The sequence below is a fragment of the Anomaloglossus baeobatrachus genome, chromosome 11 (assembly GCF_048569485.1).
Source record: "Anomaloglossus baeobatrachus isolate aAnoBae1 chromosome 11, aAnoBae1.hap1, whole genome shotgun sequence".
In the NCBI taxonomy this organism is placed as follows: Eukaryota; Metazoa; Chordata; class Amphibia; order Anura; family Aromobatidae; genus Anomaloglossus; species Anomaloglossus baeobatrachus.
The window spans coordinates 105,521,637-105,537,592 of NC_134363.1; the positions used below are offsets into that span (position 1 = coordinate 105,521,637).

The window sequence follows — 15,956 nt, forward strand, 5'->3', positions numbered from 1 at the left end:
GTGCTGGCCCCACTGAGTACCGAAGTGTATATATATATATAGGCTTATAGGCTATACATTTGCACTGTACGGTCGCTCTGTTGATTTTTGGCTATATACCCTCCTGGATTGTTCTCAGAGGAGACAACAGCATGTCGTCTGCAAAAAGCAAGGGTGCCAAAGCACAGGCGTACTTTGCAACCTGTACCTCATGTGCAGCCATACTACCGGCAGGTTCCACTGACCCTCATTGTGTGCAATGCTCGGCCCATGTGGCACTTACTCAGCCGGAGCCTCTGCTACTGGTGGCCCAGGTAGAACCACCTGCTACCACTGCTATCCAGGTGACAGGGACGGAGTTTGCAGCTTTTGCTGACAAACTGTCTGAGAGTATGGATAAATGGTCTGCTAAAATACTAGAAGCCTTACAGTCCAGACCGGTGATTCAGGCCCCGGGCTCCGTTCAATCTTTGACCCCTGGTCCCCCTCAATTGGAACAGCAAAGTGCCCCTGGGGTGACCCATAGGTCCCAGGATGAGGTCTCTGACACGGACCGCAGTCCAGGCCGCCCAAGCGGGGTCGCTGGGAAATTCCCTCCACCTCATCACACTGTTCAGGGTCTCAGCAGGAGGACTCTCTGGAGGATGAAGCGGAGGTAACAGATCAGGATTCTGATCCTGAAGCCGCTCTCAACCTTGATACACCTGAAGGTGACGCCATAGTGAATGACCTTATAGCGACCATCAATCAGGTGTTGGATATTTCTCCCCCTGCTCCTACAATTGAGGAGTCAGCTTCTCAGGAGAAATTCCGTTTCAGGTTTCCCAAGCGTACATTGAGTACGTTTCTGGATCACTCTGACTTCAGAGAGGCAGTCCAGAAAAACCGAGACTGTCCAGACAAGCGTTTTTCCAAGCGCCTTAAGGATACACGTTATCCCTTCCCCCCTGATGTTGTCAAGGGCTGGACTCAGTGTCCTAAGGTGGATCCTCCAATCTCCAGACTGGCGGCTAGATCCATAGTTGCAGTGGAAGATGGGGCTTCGCTCAAAGATGCCACTGACAGACAGATGGAACTATGGTTGAAATCCATCTATGAAGCTATCGGCGCGTCTTTTGCTCCAGCATTCGCAGCCGTATGGGCACTCCAAGCTATCTCAGCTTGTCAGGCGCAGATTAACACAGTCACACGTTCATCTGCCCCGCAAGTGGTGTCCTTAACCTCTCAGGCGTCGGCGTTTGCGTCCTACGCCATTAATGCTATCCTGGACTCTGCGAGCCGTACGGCGGTAGCTTCCGCCAATTCGGTGGTAGTCCGCAGGGCCATGTGGCTACGTGAATGGAAGGCAGACTCTGCTTCCAAAAAGTTCTTAACCGGTTTGCCATTGTCGGGCGACCGCTTGTTTGGCGAGCGATTGGATGAAATCATTAAACAATCCAAGGGAAAGGACTCATCCTTACCCCAGTCCAAACCAAACAGACCTCAACCACGGAAGGTACAATCGAGGTTTCGGTCCTTTCGGACCGCGGGCAGGTCTCAATTCTCCTCTTCCAAAAGGCCTCAGAAAGATCAGAGGAACTCTGATTCATGGCGGTCTAAGTCACGTCCTAAAAAGACCGCCGGAGGAACCGCTCCCAAAGCAGCCTCCTCATGACTTTCGGCCTCCTCAATCCGCATCCTCGGTCGGTGGCAGGCTCTCCCGCTTTTGCGACGCCTGGCTGCCACAGGTAAAAGACCGATGGGTGAGAGACATTCTATCTCAAGGTTACAGGATAGAGTTCAGCTCTCGTCCTCCAACTCGTTTCTTCAGAACATCTCCGCCCCCCGAAAGAGCCGATGCTCTTCTGCAGGCGGTGTGCACTCTGAAGGCGGAAGGAGTGGTGATCCCTGTTCCTCTTCAGCAACGGGGTCACGGTTTTTACTCCAACTTGTTCGTGGTGCCGAAAAAGGACGGATCCTTCCGTCCTGTTCTGGACCTAAAACTGCTCAACAAGCATGTGAAAACCAGGCGGTTCCGGATGGAATCGCTCCGCTCCGTCATCGCCTCAATGTCCCAAGGAGATTTCCTGGCATCAATCGACATCAAAGATGCTTATCTCCACGTACCGATTGCACCAGAGCATCAGCGCTTCCTGCGTTTCGCCATAGGGGACGAACACCTTCAGTTCGTGGCACTGCCTTTTGGCCTGGCGACAGCCCCACGGGTCTTCACCAAGGTTATGGCAACAGTGGTGGCAATCCTACACTCTCAGGGACACTCGGTGATCCCTTACTTAGACGATCTGCTTGTCAAGGCACCCTCTCAAGGGGCATGCCAACACAGCCTGAACATTGCTCTGGAGACTCTCCAGAGTTTCGGGTGGATCATCAATTTTCCAAAGTCAAATCTGACACCGGCCCAATCACTGACATATCTTGGCATGGAGTTTCATACTCTCTCAGCGATAGTGAAGCTTCCGCTGAACAAACAGCGTTCACTACAGACAGGGGTGCAATCTCTCCTTCAAGGCCAGTCACACCCCCTGAGGCGCCTCATGCACTTCCTAGGGAAGATGGTAGCAGCAATGGAGGCAGTTCCTTTTGCGCAGTTTCACCTGCGCCCACTTCAATGGGACATTCTCCGCAAATGGGACAGGAAGTCGACGTCCCTCGACAGGAACGTCTCCCTTTCGCGGGCAGCCAAGGCTTCCCTTCAGTGGTGGCTTCTCCCCACTTCTCTGTCGAAGGGGAAATCCTTCCTTCCCATATCCTGGGCGGTGGTCACGACGGACGCGAGCCTGTCAGGGTGGGGAGCGGTCTTTCTCCACCACAGGGCTCAGGGTACTTGGACTCAGACAGAGTCCTCCCTTCAGATCAATGTTCTGGAGATAAGGGCAGTGTATCTTGCCCTAAAGGCGTTCCAGCCGTGGCTGGAAGGCAAACAGATCCGAATTCAGTCGGACAACTCCACAGCGGTGGCATACATCAACCACCAAGGCGGGACACGCAGTCAGCAAGCCTTCCAGGAAGTCCGGCGGATTCTGCTGTGGGTGGAAGCCACAGCCTCCACCATATCCGCAGTTCACATTCCGGGCGTAGAAAACTGGGAAGCAGACTTTCTCAGTCGCCAGGGCATGGACGCAGGGGAATGGTCCCTTCACCCGGACGTGTTTCAGGAGATCTGTTGCCGCTGGGGCATGCCGGACGTCGACCTAATGGCGTCCCGGCACAACAACAAGGTCCCGGCATTCATGGCACGGTCTCAAGATCACAGAGCTCTGGCGGCAGACGCCTTAGTTCAGGATTGGTCGCAGTTTCAACTCCCTTATGTGTTTCCTCCTCTGGCACTGTTGCCCAGAGTGTTACGCAAGATCAGGGCCGACTGCCGCCGCGCCATACTCGTCGCTCCAGACTGGCCGAGGAGGTCGTGGTACCCGGATCTGTGGCATCTCACGGTCGGCCAACCGTGGGCACTACCAGACCGACCAGACTTGCTGTCTCAAGGGCCGTTTTTCCATCTGAATTCTGCGGCCCTCAACCTGACTGTGTGGTCATTGAGTCCTGGATCCTAGCGTCTTCGGGGTTATCCCAAGAGGTCATTGCCACTATGAGACAGGCTAGGAAACCAACGTCCGCCAAGATCTACCACAGGACGTGGAAGATATTCCTGTCGTGGTGCTCTGCTCAGGGTTTTTCTCCCTGGCCATTTACCTTGCCCACTTTTCTGTCCTTCCTTCAATCCGGATTGGAAAAGGGTTTGTCACTCGGCTCCCTTAAAGGACAAGTCTCTGCGCTCTCTGTGTTTTTTCAGAAGCGCCTAGCCAGACTTCCACAGGTACGCACGTTCCTGCAGGGGGTTTGTCACATCGTCCCTCCTTACAAGCGCCCGTTAGAACCCTGGGATCTGAACAGGGTACTGATGGCTCTTCAGAAACCACCGTTCGAGCCAATGAGGGATATTTCTCTCTCACGCCTTTCGCAGAAAGTGGTCTTCCTAGTAGCAGTCACTTCACTTCGGAGAGTGTCTGAGCTAGCAGCGTTGTCGTGCAAAGCCCCTTTCCTGGTGTTTCACCAGGACAAGGTGGTTCTGCGTCCGGTTCCGGAATTTCTCCCTAAGGTGGTATCCCCCTTTCATCTCAATCAGGATATCTCCTTACCCTCTTTTTGTCCTCATCCAGTTCACCAATGTGAAAAGGATTTGCACTTGTTAGATCTGGTGAGAGCACTCAGATTCTACATTTCTCGTACGGCGCCCCTGCGCCGCTCGGATGCACTCTTTGTCCTTGTCGCTGGCCAGCGTAAAGGGTCACAGGCTTCCAAATCAACCCTGGCTCGGTGGATCAAGGAACCAATTCTCGAAGCTTATCGTTCCTCGGGGCTTCCGGTTCCCTCAGGGCTGAAGGCCCATTCTACCAGGGCCGTGGGGGCGTCCTGGGCCTTGCGGCACCAGGCTACGGCTCAGCAGGTGTGTCAGGCGGCTACCTGGTCGAGCCTGCACACTTTCACGAAACACTATCAGGTGCATACCTATGCTTCGGCAGATGCCAGCCTAGGTAGGCGAGTCCTTCAGGCGGCGGTTGCCCACCTGTAGGACGGAGCCGTTTACGGCTCTATTATGAGGTATTATTTACCCACCCAGGGACTGCTTTTGGACGTCCCAAGTGTCTGGGTCTCCCAATGGAGCGACAAAGAAGAAGGGAATTTTGTTTACTTACCGTAAATTCCTTTTCTTCTAGCTCCAATTGGGAGACCCAGCACCCGCCCCTGTTCCCTTCGGGCTGTTGTTCTTTGTGTACACATGTTGTTCATGTTGAATGGTTTCAGTTCTCCGATATTCCTTCGGATTGAATTTACTTTAAACCAATTTATAATTTTTTCCTCCTTCTTGCTTTTGCACCAAAACTGAGGAGCCCGTGATGCACGGGGGGTGTATAGGCAGAAGGGGAGGGGCTTTACACTTTTAGTGTAATACTTTGTGTGGCCTCCGGAGGCATAAGCTATACACCCAAGTGTCTGGGTCTCCCAATTGGAGCTAGAAGAAAAGGAATTTACGGTAAGTAAACAAAATTCCCTTCTTTTTGTTCACTGATAAAAAACGCATAAAGACGCAGTGAGCAAAAAGGCAGCAAAAAAAGCCTCAAATCGCAGCAAAACGCGTGCGTTTTTTGCCGCGTTTTTTTGACGCGGGTGCGTTTTTGTGCGGTTTTTTGCCGCAAAAAACGCACAAAAACGCAGCGTCAAGAAAACGCAGTGTGTGAACCTAGCCTAATGCTTTGTAAAGTGGAATTACGTCCCTATCCAGTGAGTCTATGCTTCTTTTATTACATGAGAATATCCTGCTGGCCTTAGAAGCTGCTGATTGACATATCATGGTGTTAAAGTCCTGGAGTACAAGGTACCATCTGGTTTCTTGGGTATTATTCTGTTTCTTTTTACGCATCCACTTCAATGGGGCATGGTCTGACACCAAAATTTCCTGCCTAAAAGATCTTAGAGTATCCAATGCCCACTTGATGGCTAAACTTTCTTTCACGTTGGAGTAATTCTTCTTGCTGCAAGACCTTTTCCTGCTCCGGTACATTATTGGATGTTCTTCGCCATTTACTTCTTGTGACAAGATGGTACCTACCCCCACCTCTGACGCATCTATCTGAACCACAGATTCCTTATTGAAGTCTGGTGCCATCAACACAGGTTGTTTACACAGGGCTAGCTACAGTTCTTGGAAGGTTGTCTCTGTTTCTGGAGACCACTTGGCCATAGCTGACTTTGTGCCCTTAAAGAGGTAGGTCAGTGGTGTAGTTACCATGGCAAAGTTCAGGATGAAATGATGGTAGTAGTTGGCGATGCCCAGGAACACCCTAACTTGTTTCTTTGAGAGCGGTTGGGGCCAGTTCTGGATAGTATCCACCTTATTCTCTTGGGCTTGATCTCGCTCCTGCCACGACATACCGTAAGTATCTGGCTTCTTCCATTTTGACAGCACATTTTTCCTAGTTGAAAAAAACTCCGCCTTCCTTAAGGCATCAAAAATCGCCTGTATTTTGCACAGATGGCTTGCCCAATTTTGGCTTAAGATCATGATGTTATCCAGATAGGCTGCTACGTATTTCTCATGGGGAGCTAGAATTTGGTCTTTGGCTCTCAGGAAGGTAGCTGGAGCTCCTTGCAGCCCAAATGGCACCTGGACATACTGGAAACACCCATCTGGTGGCATTGAAAAGGCTGTCTTCTTCTTGACCTCTTTTGAAAGGAGAATCTGCCAATAGTTTTTTGTGAGGTCTAGAGTGGTGATGTCATGGGCAGGCCCTAGGCTTTCAATGAGCTCGTTGACACACGGCATTGGATTTGTGTTGAACTTGGAAACCTTGTTCAGCTTCCTGTAGTCTTTGCAGAACTGCCATTCTCTATCCATTTTCGGCACCAAGACAATGGGACTGGATCAGCCACTCTTGGACTCCTTAAACACATTTAGATCAAACATCCGCTTCACCTCTTTCGAGATTACGTCTTATTGGGCCTTGGGAATCCAGTATGGCTTCAAACTCACTCGGATATGAGGATTTCATGTTCTATTTCCTGAGTACATCCTAGCAGTTCTGAGAACAAATCTCCGTTCCAATTTAGCAATTCTTGGCAGTGCTGCTTTTGGGCAGGTCACAGCTTCTCTGCCACCTTGACAATTTCCACGTCAGCTTCAGACTTTGCCACCAAACATGGGGCTTCCATGGGTTCCCTATCTCACTAAGGCTTGATGAGATTAACATAGTACATCTGGTAGGGCTTTCTTCTCACTGTTTGATGGATTTTATAATTGTTTGCCCAACTATTCGATCACTTCGTGGGGGCCTTGCCACTTGGCCATAAATTTGCTTTCTAATGTGGAAGCGAGCACCAGTACACGATCTCCCGAGCTGAACTGTCTCACCCTTTCTGACAAATTGCACAACCTCGACTGGGCCTTTTGCACCTGGAGGCAGTACTATCTCATGGTGAGCATCACTTCAGCAATTCTTTCTTGCATTTTGGCCACTTTCTCCATTACGTTCCTATAAGGTGAAGCCTCTACTTATCAGGTCTCTTTCGCTATATCCAGTATTCCACGAGGGTGTCAGCCATACAACAGTTCAAATAGGGAAAACCTTGTAAAGGCTTATGGAATTCTATGTTGGAGAATAACACATTCAGAAGTAGGCAATTCCAGTCTCTGCTATCCTTTCCACAACCTTCTTTAGCATGGCCTTCAACGTTTTATTAAACCACTAGCACAAACGCGCCTTTTAAGAGTTAGGTTCCTCAATTTGGCTGTTACAAAGTTACCCCCAGACACCCATAGCTCAGGATTGTTGGCCTCAGGGCGTTTAGACTCGCTTTCATCGTCAACCAGCACACAAAAGGGAAACCCATCAGACTCAGGCTGTGACAGGGTTTCTTTAGGGGTGCCCTGGTTATTGGAAGAGCAACCCGGCAATTCCCTTTTCTCCACAAGTCTCAAAATAAGGCAAAGTTTCCCCCTATTATAATAGGGTGTAATAAGTCCTTGACTACACCAAACTCATGGAACTTAGTGCCACAGGGTGGTCCTTAGTGTCCCCTTGGATACAGCAGATGCCCACCGTCTTTCCAGGAATCAGCCGGTGAGGAAGTGTGGCTCTTATTATCGTTAGCAAACTCCCAACAGATCAGTCATTTGCATCTCGTTCAGTGGCTCGGGACATGACTGCGGCCCCTCGCTGAGTTGAGAGTCAATACTGCATGCAAGATATACATATTACTAGCAGCGCTGACTCATGTTGCTGTCCATTGGCTTGGTGGTCATGGGGTAATGGGCAGCTGTATCTCCCTTCTATGAGGTGTCCGGCAGCCATCTTACACCACATTAAACCTCATCTGCCTAGTGATTCCCAAACACTAAGTTTTCCAAATCACCTTATGAACAACTTCCAGAGACTGCAATATACTACATAGTTTTTAGTCAACTGCATAAAAACAACATTATTAATCTTGTCTTCTATATCATTAATAAATGAATTTAAAGATAGCAGACCGTGCATTGAACCTTGGGGTACAGCACTTCTAGCTGGTGACCATTCAGATTAGCAGTCATTTGCCACAACTCTCTGCATGCAGTCTTTGATCCAGCTTACGATCTAATTACAAAATTAACTTTTTAAGCTTAACCCCTTAACGACAGTGGGCAGTAAAATTACATCATAGCGATTATAGTGTTAATCTCCCCACGCTGCTGCTGGCTGCCAGGGGAGATCGGCGCACATCTCAGCTGATTTATACAGCTGACATGTGTGCATGCTATCTGCTCATGCCTTTTAACCCCTTAAATGGCACTGTCAGTATATGACAGTGCCATTTTAATAGCGATCGTTCTATAGCGTTACTTAAGCGGGCTTTACACACTGCGATATCGGTCCCGATATCGCTAGTGTGGGTACCCGCCCCCATCTGTTGTGCGACACGGGCAAATCGCTGCCCGTGCCGCACAACATTGCCCAGACCCGTCACACATACTTACCTGCCCGGCGACGTCGCTGTGACCGGCGAACCGCCTCCTTTCTAAGGGGGCGGTCCGTGCGGTGTCACAGCAACGTCACTGAGCGGCCGCCCAATAGAAGCAGGGGGGCGGAGGTGAGCGGGACGTAACATCCCGCCCACCTCCTTCTTTCCGCATTGTGGCCGGGAGGCAGGTAAGGAGAGCTTCCTCGTTCCTGCGGTGTCACACGGAGCGATGTGTGCTGCCGCAGGAACGAGGAACAACCTTGTTACTGCTGCAGTAACGATTTTTGAGAATGGACATGTCATAAATAGATGACATCGAGGTTTTTTCTGGACCAGCAGCTTAATTTTGTGCTTGGTGGAATACAATATGAGAAGAAACAGAAGTTTTTCTCTGTCACCGTGATCTATGGAATTCTGCATTACCTGTTACCTCTGGACCATATAGATATAATATAGCTGGAGGACATTTGATAAAAATGTCTTCACCATTATGATATAGTTAGAGGATATTCTGTATAGTTTGTTTACCACTGTATATTGATCTATTCTGTTTATAAACGACCCCTGAAGAACCTCCCACTGGGAGGGGTATAACGCGTTATAACGCTTTGGGTCGATTAGGGGTATGTAGGTTGTCCAACTCACAACCTCCTCTTGTGTATGGTGTTTTTCAGCAGTTATAGATTTATACCCCATTTTTTATACTAGGGGAAATGTTATTGTTATGCCCTTAGGGACCTTGAGTTTAGGACTCTTGACTTATGGACTGATTAGGGGTTTTCTAGATTGTTTGTTTGAATTATATCGAATATCATATAGGTCCCCCTCATTAGTTGACAAGAACTGTTATAACTATAACAACCTTGAATTATTACTAAGGTTTTGGTTGAAAAAGTGGAAGTGTTTTAGAATTGTCACTTCTGTAAATAAAGTTGATTTCTATATATAAAGGAGATTTTCTAGTCTGTGAATCTGTCATTAACTGCAAATCTGAGTCAGCCAATTACTGAGCTCATTGGCTCCGTCCATGTAGATAGAAAACCCTGAGAGCAGAGTGCTAATAGCAGACATTGGGAGCAGCTGCAGAGACTCAGCGGTGGACTTGGGGATGGTGAGTTAAGGCTACTTTACACACTGCGATATTGGTCCCGATATCGCTAGTGTGGGTACCCGCCCCCATCTGTTGCACGACACGGGCAAATCGCTGCCCGTGCCGCACAACATCGCCCAGACCCGTTACACATACTTACCTGCCCGTCGACGTCGCTGTGACCGGCGAACCGCCTCCTTTCTAAGGGGGCGGTCCGTGCGGCGTCACAGCAATGTCACTGAGCGGCCGCCCAATAGCAGCGGAGGGGCGGAGATGAGCGGGACGTAACATCCCGCCCACCTCCTTCCTTCCTCATAGCGGCCGGGAGGCAGGTAAGGAGAGCTTCCTCGTTCCTGCGGCGTCACACATAGCGATGTGTGCTGCCGCAGGAGCGATGAACTACATTATTACTGCTGCAGTAACGATAATCGAGAATTGACCCCCATGTCACCGATGAGCGATTTTGCACATTTTTGCAACGATGCAAAATCGCTCATAGGTGTCACACGCAACGGCATCGCTAATGCGGCCGGATGTGCGTCACCAATTCCGTGACCCCAATGAGTTCGCATTAGTGGTAGCGTGTAAAGCCCCCTTTAGAGACCGATACCGAAAGTCACGTGACGTGATCACGTGGATCCGGTGGTTGTCATGGTAGCACAGGGTCATGTCAGGATTCTTGTGGTCACATGACTCACATCCTGTGAGCATATTAGACAGACAAAGATTTTAGCATGGAATGCAATCAGATATCACCCTGTAATCCACATCTACATTTCAAAGTCTGAATATTTTGAAATCCCATTAAGTCCCATTTGGTTCCCTCCCCTTTCATTAAGTAGTTCTGTCCCCCTTCCTGGGCCACTTCCTGGTAAACATGTCCCTCATCATGATATATATTTCCTACATTCTGGTATATTTGTCCCCGTCATGACCCCATCCTGGTAAATGTACCCCATCCCGGCATATTCCCCATCCCCATTATGACATTAAGACTGGGGCCACATGAGTGTATGGCATCCGATGTGACTTTCGGCTCCCACCGTGCTGCGAGTAGAAAAAAAGAGACTGTGGACAAGAAAGCGCAACAGTGTGCTGCGAGTGTAAGCCGTGTGTCATGCCAAAGTGATCCGATCCTGCGATCAGATCACAGCTGCGGAGGAGAAGGTGGACGCTGCAGAGGAGAGGGTGGGATTACTCTCCCAATCTCCTCCATTGCCAGCTGATGTGATTATCGCATTGCACTCTGGTATCATCCAAGTGCAATGCGATGTTTCACTCGTACCTATATATCTGTATGGGTTCAAGTGAAAACGGATCGGATTCCACCCGCAATATGCTGTGACTGTTTTCTTGGTCCGATTAGGGCTGAGAAACTAATCGCAGATGGGTGCTGCCCCATAAAGTAACATTGGTCCGAGTGAAATGCGATTTTTTTTTTTTTTTATCGCATTCCACTTGGACCGTTTTACTCGCCGTGTGTCCTAGCCCTAATCGCTATAGGTCAGGATTAAAATAATTTAGTTTTAGACTCGTTAAGGGCCCTGGGAACAACCACATTCACTGCTCTCTTATTTGGTATATAGGGAAATCAAGAACCCATTTAATAATTCTGTGGTTCTCCTGATCCTTAGTGACCAACTTCCTTTTATAACAGTATTCGTTGTTTTAATTTCTATTTCATAAATCAATTGTAAACATAACATAAGAAACTTTGCTATATATCTTATCAGAGGAATCTGCTTCTTTTGCCTTCCAGACTGATTATTCATTTTCAGAATTGTCAATTCACAGCTAAAATCTGTATTCTTAGAAGACAAATTGTCACATTACTATGATCCTACTAAATCCTACAGAGAAAATGAGGAACAGATCAGCTCTATCTCACTTTTCCGTTTTGCTGCCTCCAGTAGCACCCGTGTGGGTATATTGCTGTTATTCAGGCCCTCATTTGGGGAGATATATTTTTATATATGATATGACATCCACTATCTTGATGTCTTTGCTGTGCATAGTAACCAATCACAGCACATTTTTCTTTTGTCAATTGCAGAATACATAATGAAAGCTGCTGTATAATTGGATGAAATAGAGTCACTGGCTTCCTGTCTACAAATTAGTGCATATACTGGAATATGTGTCAGACTTCAGATCGCATAACAAAACTTCCTATAAATAATGGGGTGGGGATATGTATTGCATACCTCCCAACCGTCCCGGATACAGCGGGACTATCACGCTTTGCATTGATTGTCCCGTTGCCACGGGCGATACGGCCGTCTCCCGTCCTCCGCCCACCCACTCTCCCCGCCTCCCTGCTTTTCCCTCCTACCATCCTAACACGTGATGTGGCATAACAGAGAGGAGCGCGCTGCCCGAAACTGCTCTGTGCTGCTGCTAAGGTATGTAAACATAATCTCCCCAGCGCTGATTCCCCGCCCTCCCCCCCCCCCCCCGGCCGGAGCCTCTCTGTGCGGACGGCCGGCCGCCTCTCTGTGCGGTCGGCCGGCCGCCTCTCTGTGCGGTCGGCCGGCCGCCTCTCTGTGCGGGCGGACGGCCGCCTCTCTGTGCGGGCGGACGGCCGCCTCTCTGTGCGGGCGGACGGCCGCCTCTCTCTGCGGGCGGACGGCCGCCTGTCTCTGCGGGCGGACGGCCGCCTGTCTCTGCGGGCGGACGGCCGCCTCTCTGTGCGGGCGGCCCGCCGCCTCACTGTGCGGGTGGCCGGCCGCCGCCTGTCTGTGCGGGCGTCCCCCGCCGCCTGTCTGTGCGGGCGTCCCCCGCCGCCTGTCTGTGCGGGCGGCCCCCGCCGCCTGTCTGTGTGGGCGCCCCCCGCCGCCTGTTTGTGCGGGCGCCCCCCGCCGCCTGGCTGTGCGGGCGGACGGCCGCCTCTCTGTGCGGGCGGCCGGCCGCCTCTCTGTGCGGGCGGCCGGCCAACTGTCTGTGAAGGCGACCGGCCGCCTCACTGTGCGGGCGACCGGACGCCTCACTGTGGCTGCCTGCGTCTCCAAGCTGGAGGCCCGCCGGCTGCCTGCGTCTCCGTGCTGGAAGCCCGCCGGCTGCCTGCGTCTCCGTGCTTGGGGCCTGCCGGCTGCCTGCCGGCTGCCTGCCTCTCCGTGCTGGAGGCCCGCCGGCTGCCTGCGTGTCCATGCTGGAGGTCCGCCGGCTGCCTGTGTGTCCATGCTGGAGGCCCGCCAGCTGCCTGCGTGTCCATGCTGGAGGCCCGCCGGCTGCCTGCGTGTCCATGCTGGAGGCCCGCCGGCTGCCTGCGTGGCCATGCTGGAGGCCCGCCGGCTGCCTGCGTGTCCATGCTGGAGGCCCGCCGGCTGCCTGCGTGTCCATGCTGAATGGGTGTGGATGGGGAGTGGATATGGGCGTGACTGTGAAATTGGTGTGGTTAGGGGGTGTGGTACGCGCGCCGCAAACTTTGTCCCTCTTTTCCTTCTTTAAAAGTTGGGAGGTATGGTATTGATGCTATTGAAAAGGATGAAATAAATTAGCAGCCACAATCATGACAGTGAGTAAGCATTAAATGTGTAAAGAAAACACACACTTTGAAAAAATTTAAAGGGTTGTTTCATGTTCTGAAGTGGGAGCTCACTACTCTCCAGCCTCCTGGCTTGCTGGTCTCTTGGGGACAGTGTGGTTTTGCTTAATTGAGAGCATGGGCTAGCAGCAATGTTGTAGCACTAGACAGAACTAAGCACCATACAATTCTACTGTATAAGGCAGCTTTGCCTCTGGTACATCAGAGGAGCGCTGTGGTATTGAAGATGGCCGGGATCAGGAGCGGTGCTCCAGCGATCCCAGCCAGCTTCAGAGCAGTGCTTACAAGCTGTATTGGAAAGAACTTGTAAGCACTGTGCATATTTGGCCACCACGGCTAGTGGCTGGTCCCTTAGACAATGAAACATGAACAATACAATTTATAATTGTATTTATCAAGGAGGTATTTTTATAAACTCAAAAATGCAGTTTTTGGTGGGTTTTTTTACTGACACTGTCCAGTTCTGTCCATCAATGAAGATAGAAAAAATCTTTGAGAGCCAAAGTAAATACACCAAAAATTAGCATTATTGATAATGCTTATGGGATAGTGTTTACACGTCAATAAATTCTAAGCACTTACATTGTCCTGATTTTGGACACAGTCCTTTACTGGTACAATTTGATTTACCTCCATCATATACCAAACGTATTAGACCATGCAAGATGTCAGATATCATTGGAGTAGGATGCTTAATATTGTATAAGGTTGTTTTCACTGTAAACTTGATTGAATATTTACTTACATGGTAGAATTGTGTTGTCTACTTGGTTTACACATGGTTATTAAAGTATCCATATCTATAAATTCTCATACCTTTATCCTAGGTTATGTAATAACCCTTTGGCACCAGAGGGAGCAAAATTAATCGCGGAAGGACTTGCTGGTAACAGTTCATTAAAGCACTTGTCTCTACTCCGCACGGATCTTGGAGATGAAGGAGCTGAAATTCTGGCATATAATCTTGGAAAGAATAAGCATCTCCAAGAAATAAATCTCGCATATAATGGGATCCATGACCAAGCTGCACTAAAGCTGGGGGAAGAGGCTTCACGTCACCCAACACTTAGCAGAGTTCAGTAAGTGCCGTCATCATCCATATAGTTTAATAAACTCATCAATAAACTACTGGAAGACTACCGCTAGTTATTGCATATTTCGGAGTTTAAAGGGCTTGTCCCATCAGAAACACTTTTGTCCACGAAAGGATCTAAAAGCAATAGATCTAATTCTCGTATAGGCAGGCCATCCGAATATTCATCTGTCTTGTAGCACTGCAGGCAATGTACACTTCCCTTGCCAAGATAAGCTGTTTGCCATGGGTTTTTGGAGTCAGACCCTTGGTGATCAACTGATTGTTGTGACATTTATATTATTGAGGCGGCCTTCCATTAAACCATTATGCTGTTTGTCGAGATTCAACTGAAACAGAATTTCGATTTGGGCAGTTCTGGGAAAGAAAAGATTATTTTTTGCTTTTAAGACAAATATTTTACTCCGTGTGTTTTTGTTTTTTTGCAGTCTGTATTTTAATGAACTGTCAGACAGTGGTCTCCGTGCCTTGCAAACAATGGGCGACGTCAGAGTTATTGTATCCCTTTCAGAGGGAGCGGATGCATCGCGGCATTGGTCTCTGATACTGAGGGAGCTGAAGGCTAATGCTGGCGGCTGGGACCAGGAACGGATGGGCTCACACCTCACTTTGCTTTTGCGGGATCTACAAAGTAGCCGGGCACTGACTGGAAACTTGTGGCGTAAAGCTCGAATTCTGCGTGTGGAGACAGAGGTCAAACTGATGCTGAGCCGCATTCATCAAGGAAAGCTATGAGTTACCCACTGTGCCTTTAATGTATACGCCAGTAAGAAGAAGCCACCACTGATCAAGTAGTGATAGGTGATCACTTGTTTTTACCACTGTGCCTCCTTTTATTTTTCAGAATTATGTATTTATTTTCCATTATATTTTGCTCAAGGAAAATAGGTCAGAATTCAGGTCTCTATATGTGGAGGTGTGCATTACTGTATGCTGCGTGTACAGGTTATCCTCTATTGATCCTCTGCTCTGTAGATAAATAATAAATGCCTTCTTTATGTCACCTGTTCCTTGTTCTAATATTCGGTGCTCTCATATGCCGCATGAACACCTTTCAGATCTCTTACAGTAATCACCTTTTTTCATTCCTGTCCGATATCATATGTTACAAATATTTCTGTTCATGTTATTGTTCATGTCATTACTTTATATTCTTTCCCCTTTTCTTGCTAGGATTAGTGATCCCTGCTAATAATAAGCTGCTATTTGCTGACTGGCCATGGAAACTGGCTATTATGATAAGGAGACTACGTTTTGTTGTGTCATCTATGGTGCCTACATAGACAAATAAAATACGTTGAGTGGATGCTGCCTAGTGAGTGTAGGTCCATCTGATGTTGGGGAAGCCTTTATTCCTCATTTATGTATTGCACCAGGTAATCTTGGAAAAGCACTTTATACAAGTCTTTCGCAAAAAAAAAAAAAAAAAAAGAGTCCATGCTTGTCAATAAATGGATACAATACCTATATACTGAAGGGTGGAGAAAGGCCACAGCGGTGAATGGTGGAGGTAGGACAAGTGTAAAATACTGATGGACAACCACTTGCACACCTGTCATCATCCATGGGGGGTTGCTTAGTGTTATGAATGTGTCGCGGGCGGAGGAGGGGACGCCGCGCTCTCCCTACTGCTCGGGTCCGGCTGCCGCGGCTGCTGCGGCCTGCCGCTGCTCGGTGGCTCGAGCGATGGGCCGGATCCCGGGGACTCTAGCGGCGCTCCTCGCCCGTGAGTGAAAGGGGATTGGGTTTTGGGATAT

The 15,956-nt window shown here is 49.3% G+C and overlaps 1 protein-coding gene across 2 annotated transcripts in view; it reads left to right on the forward strand.

Moving 5' to 3' along the window:
- Window positions 1-15,475, forward strand: part of NLRX1 (NLR family member X1) — a 111,365-nt gene extending 95,890 nt beyond the window's left edge. For both annotated transcript variants that reach the window (XM_075327515.1, XM_075327516.1), the window contains exons 7-8: window positions 13,934-14,185; window positions 14,628-15,475. In XM_075327515.1, the coding sequence (XP_075183630.1) occupies window positions 13,934-14,185; window positions 14,628-14,934 (559 nt within the window). In that variant the 3' untranslated portion in view covers window positions 14,935-15,475. The remainder of the gene's footprint in view (window positions 1-13,933; window positions 14,186-14,627) is intronic.
- Window positions 15,476-15,956: the final 481 nt, after the last annotated feature.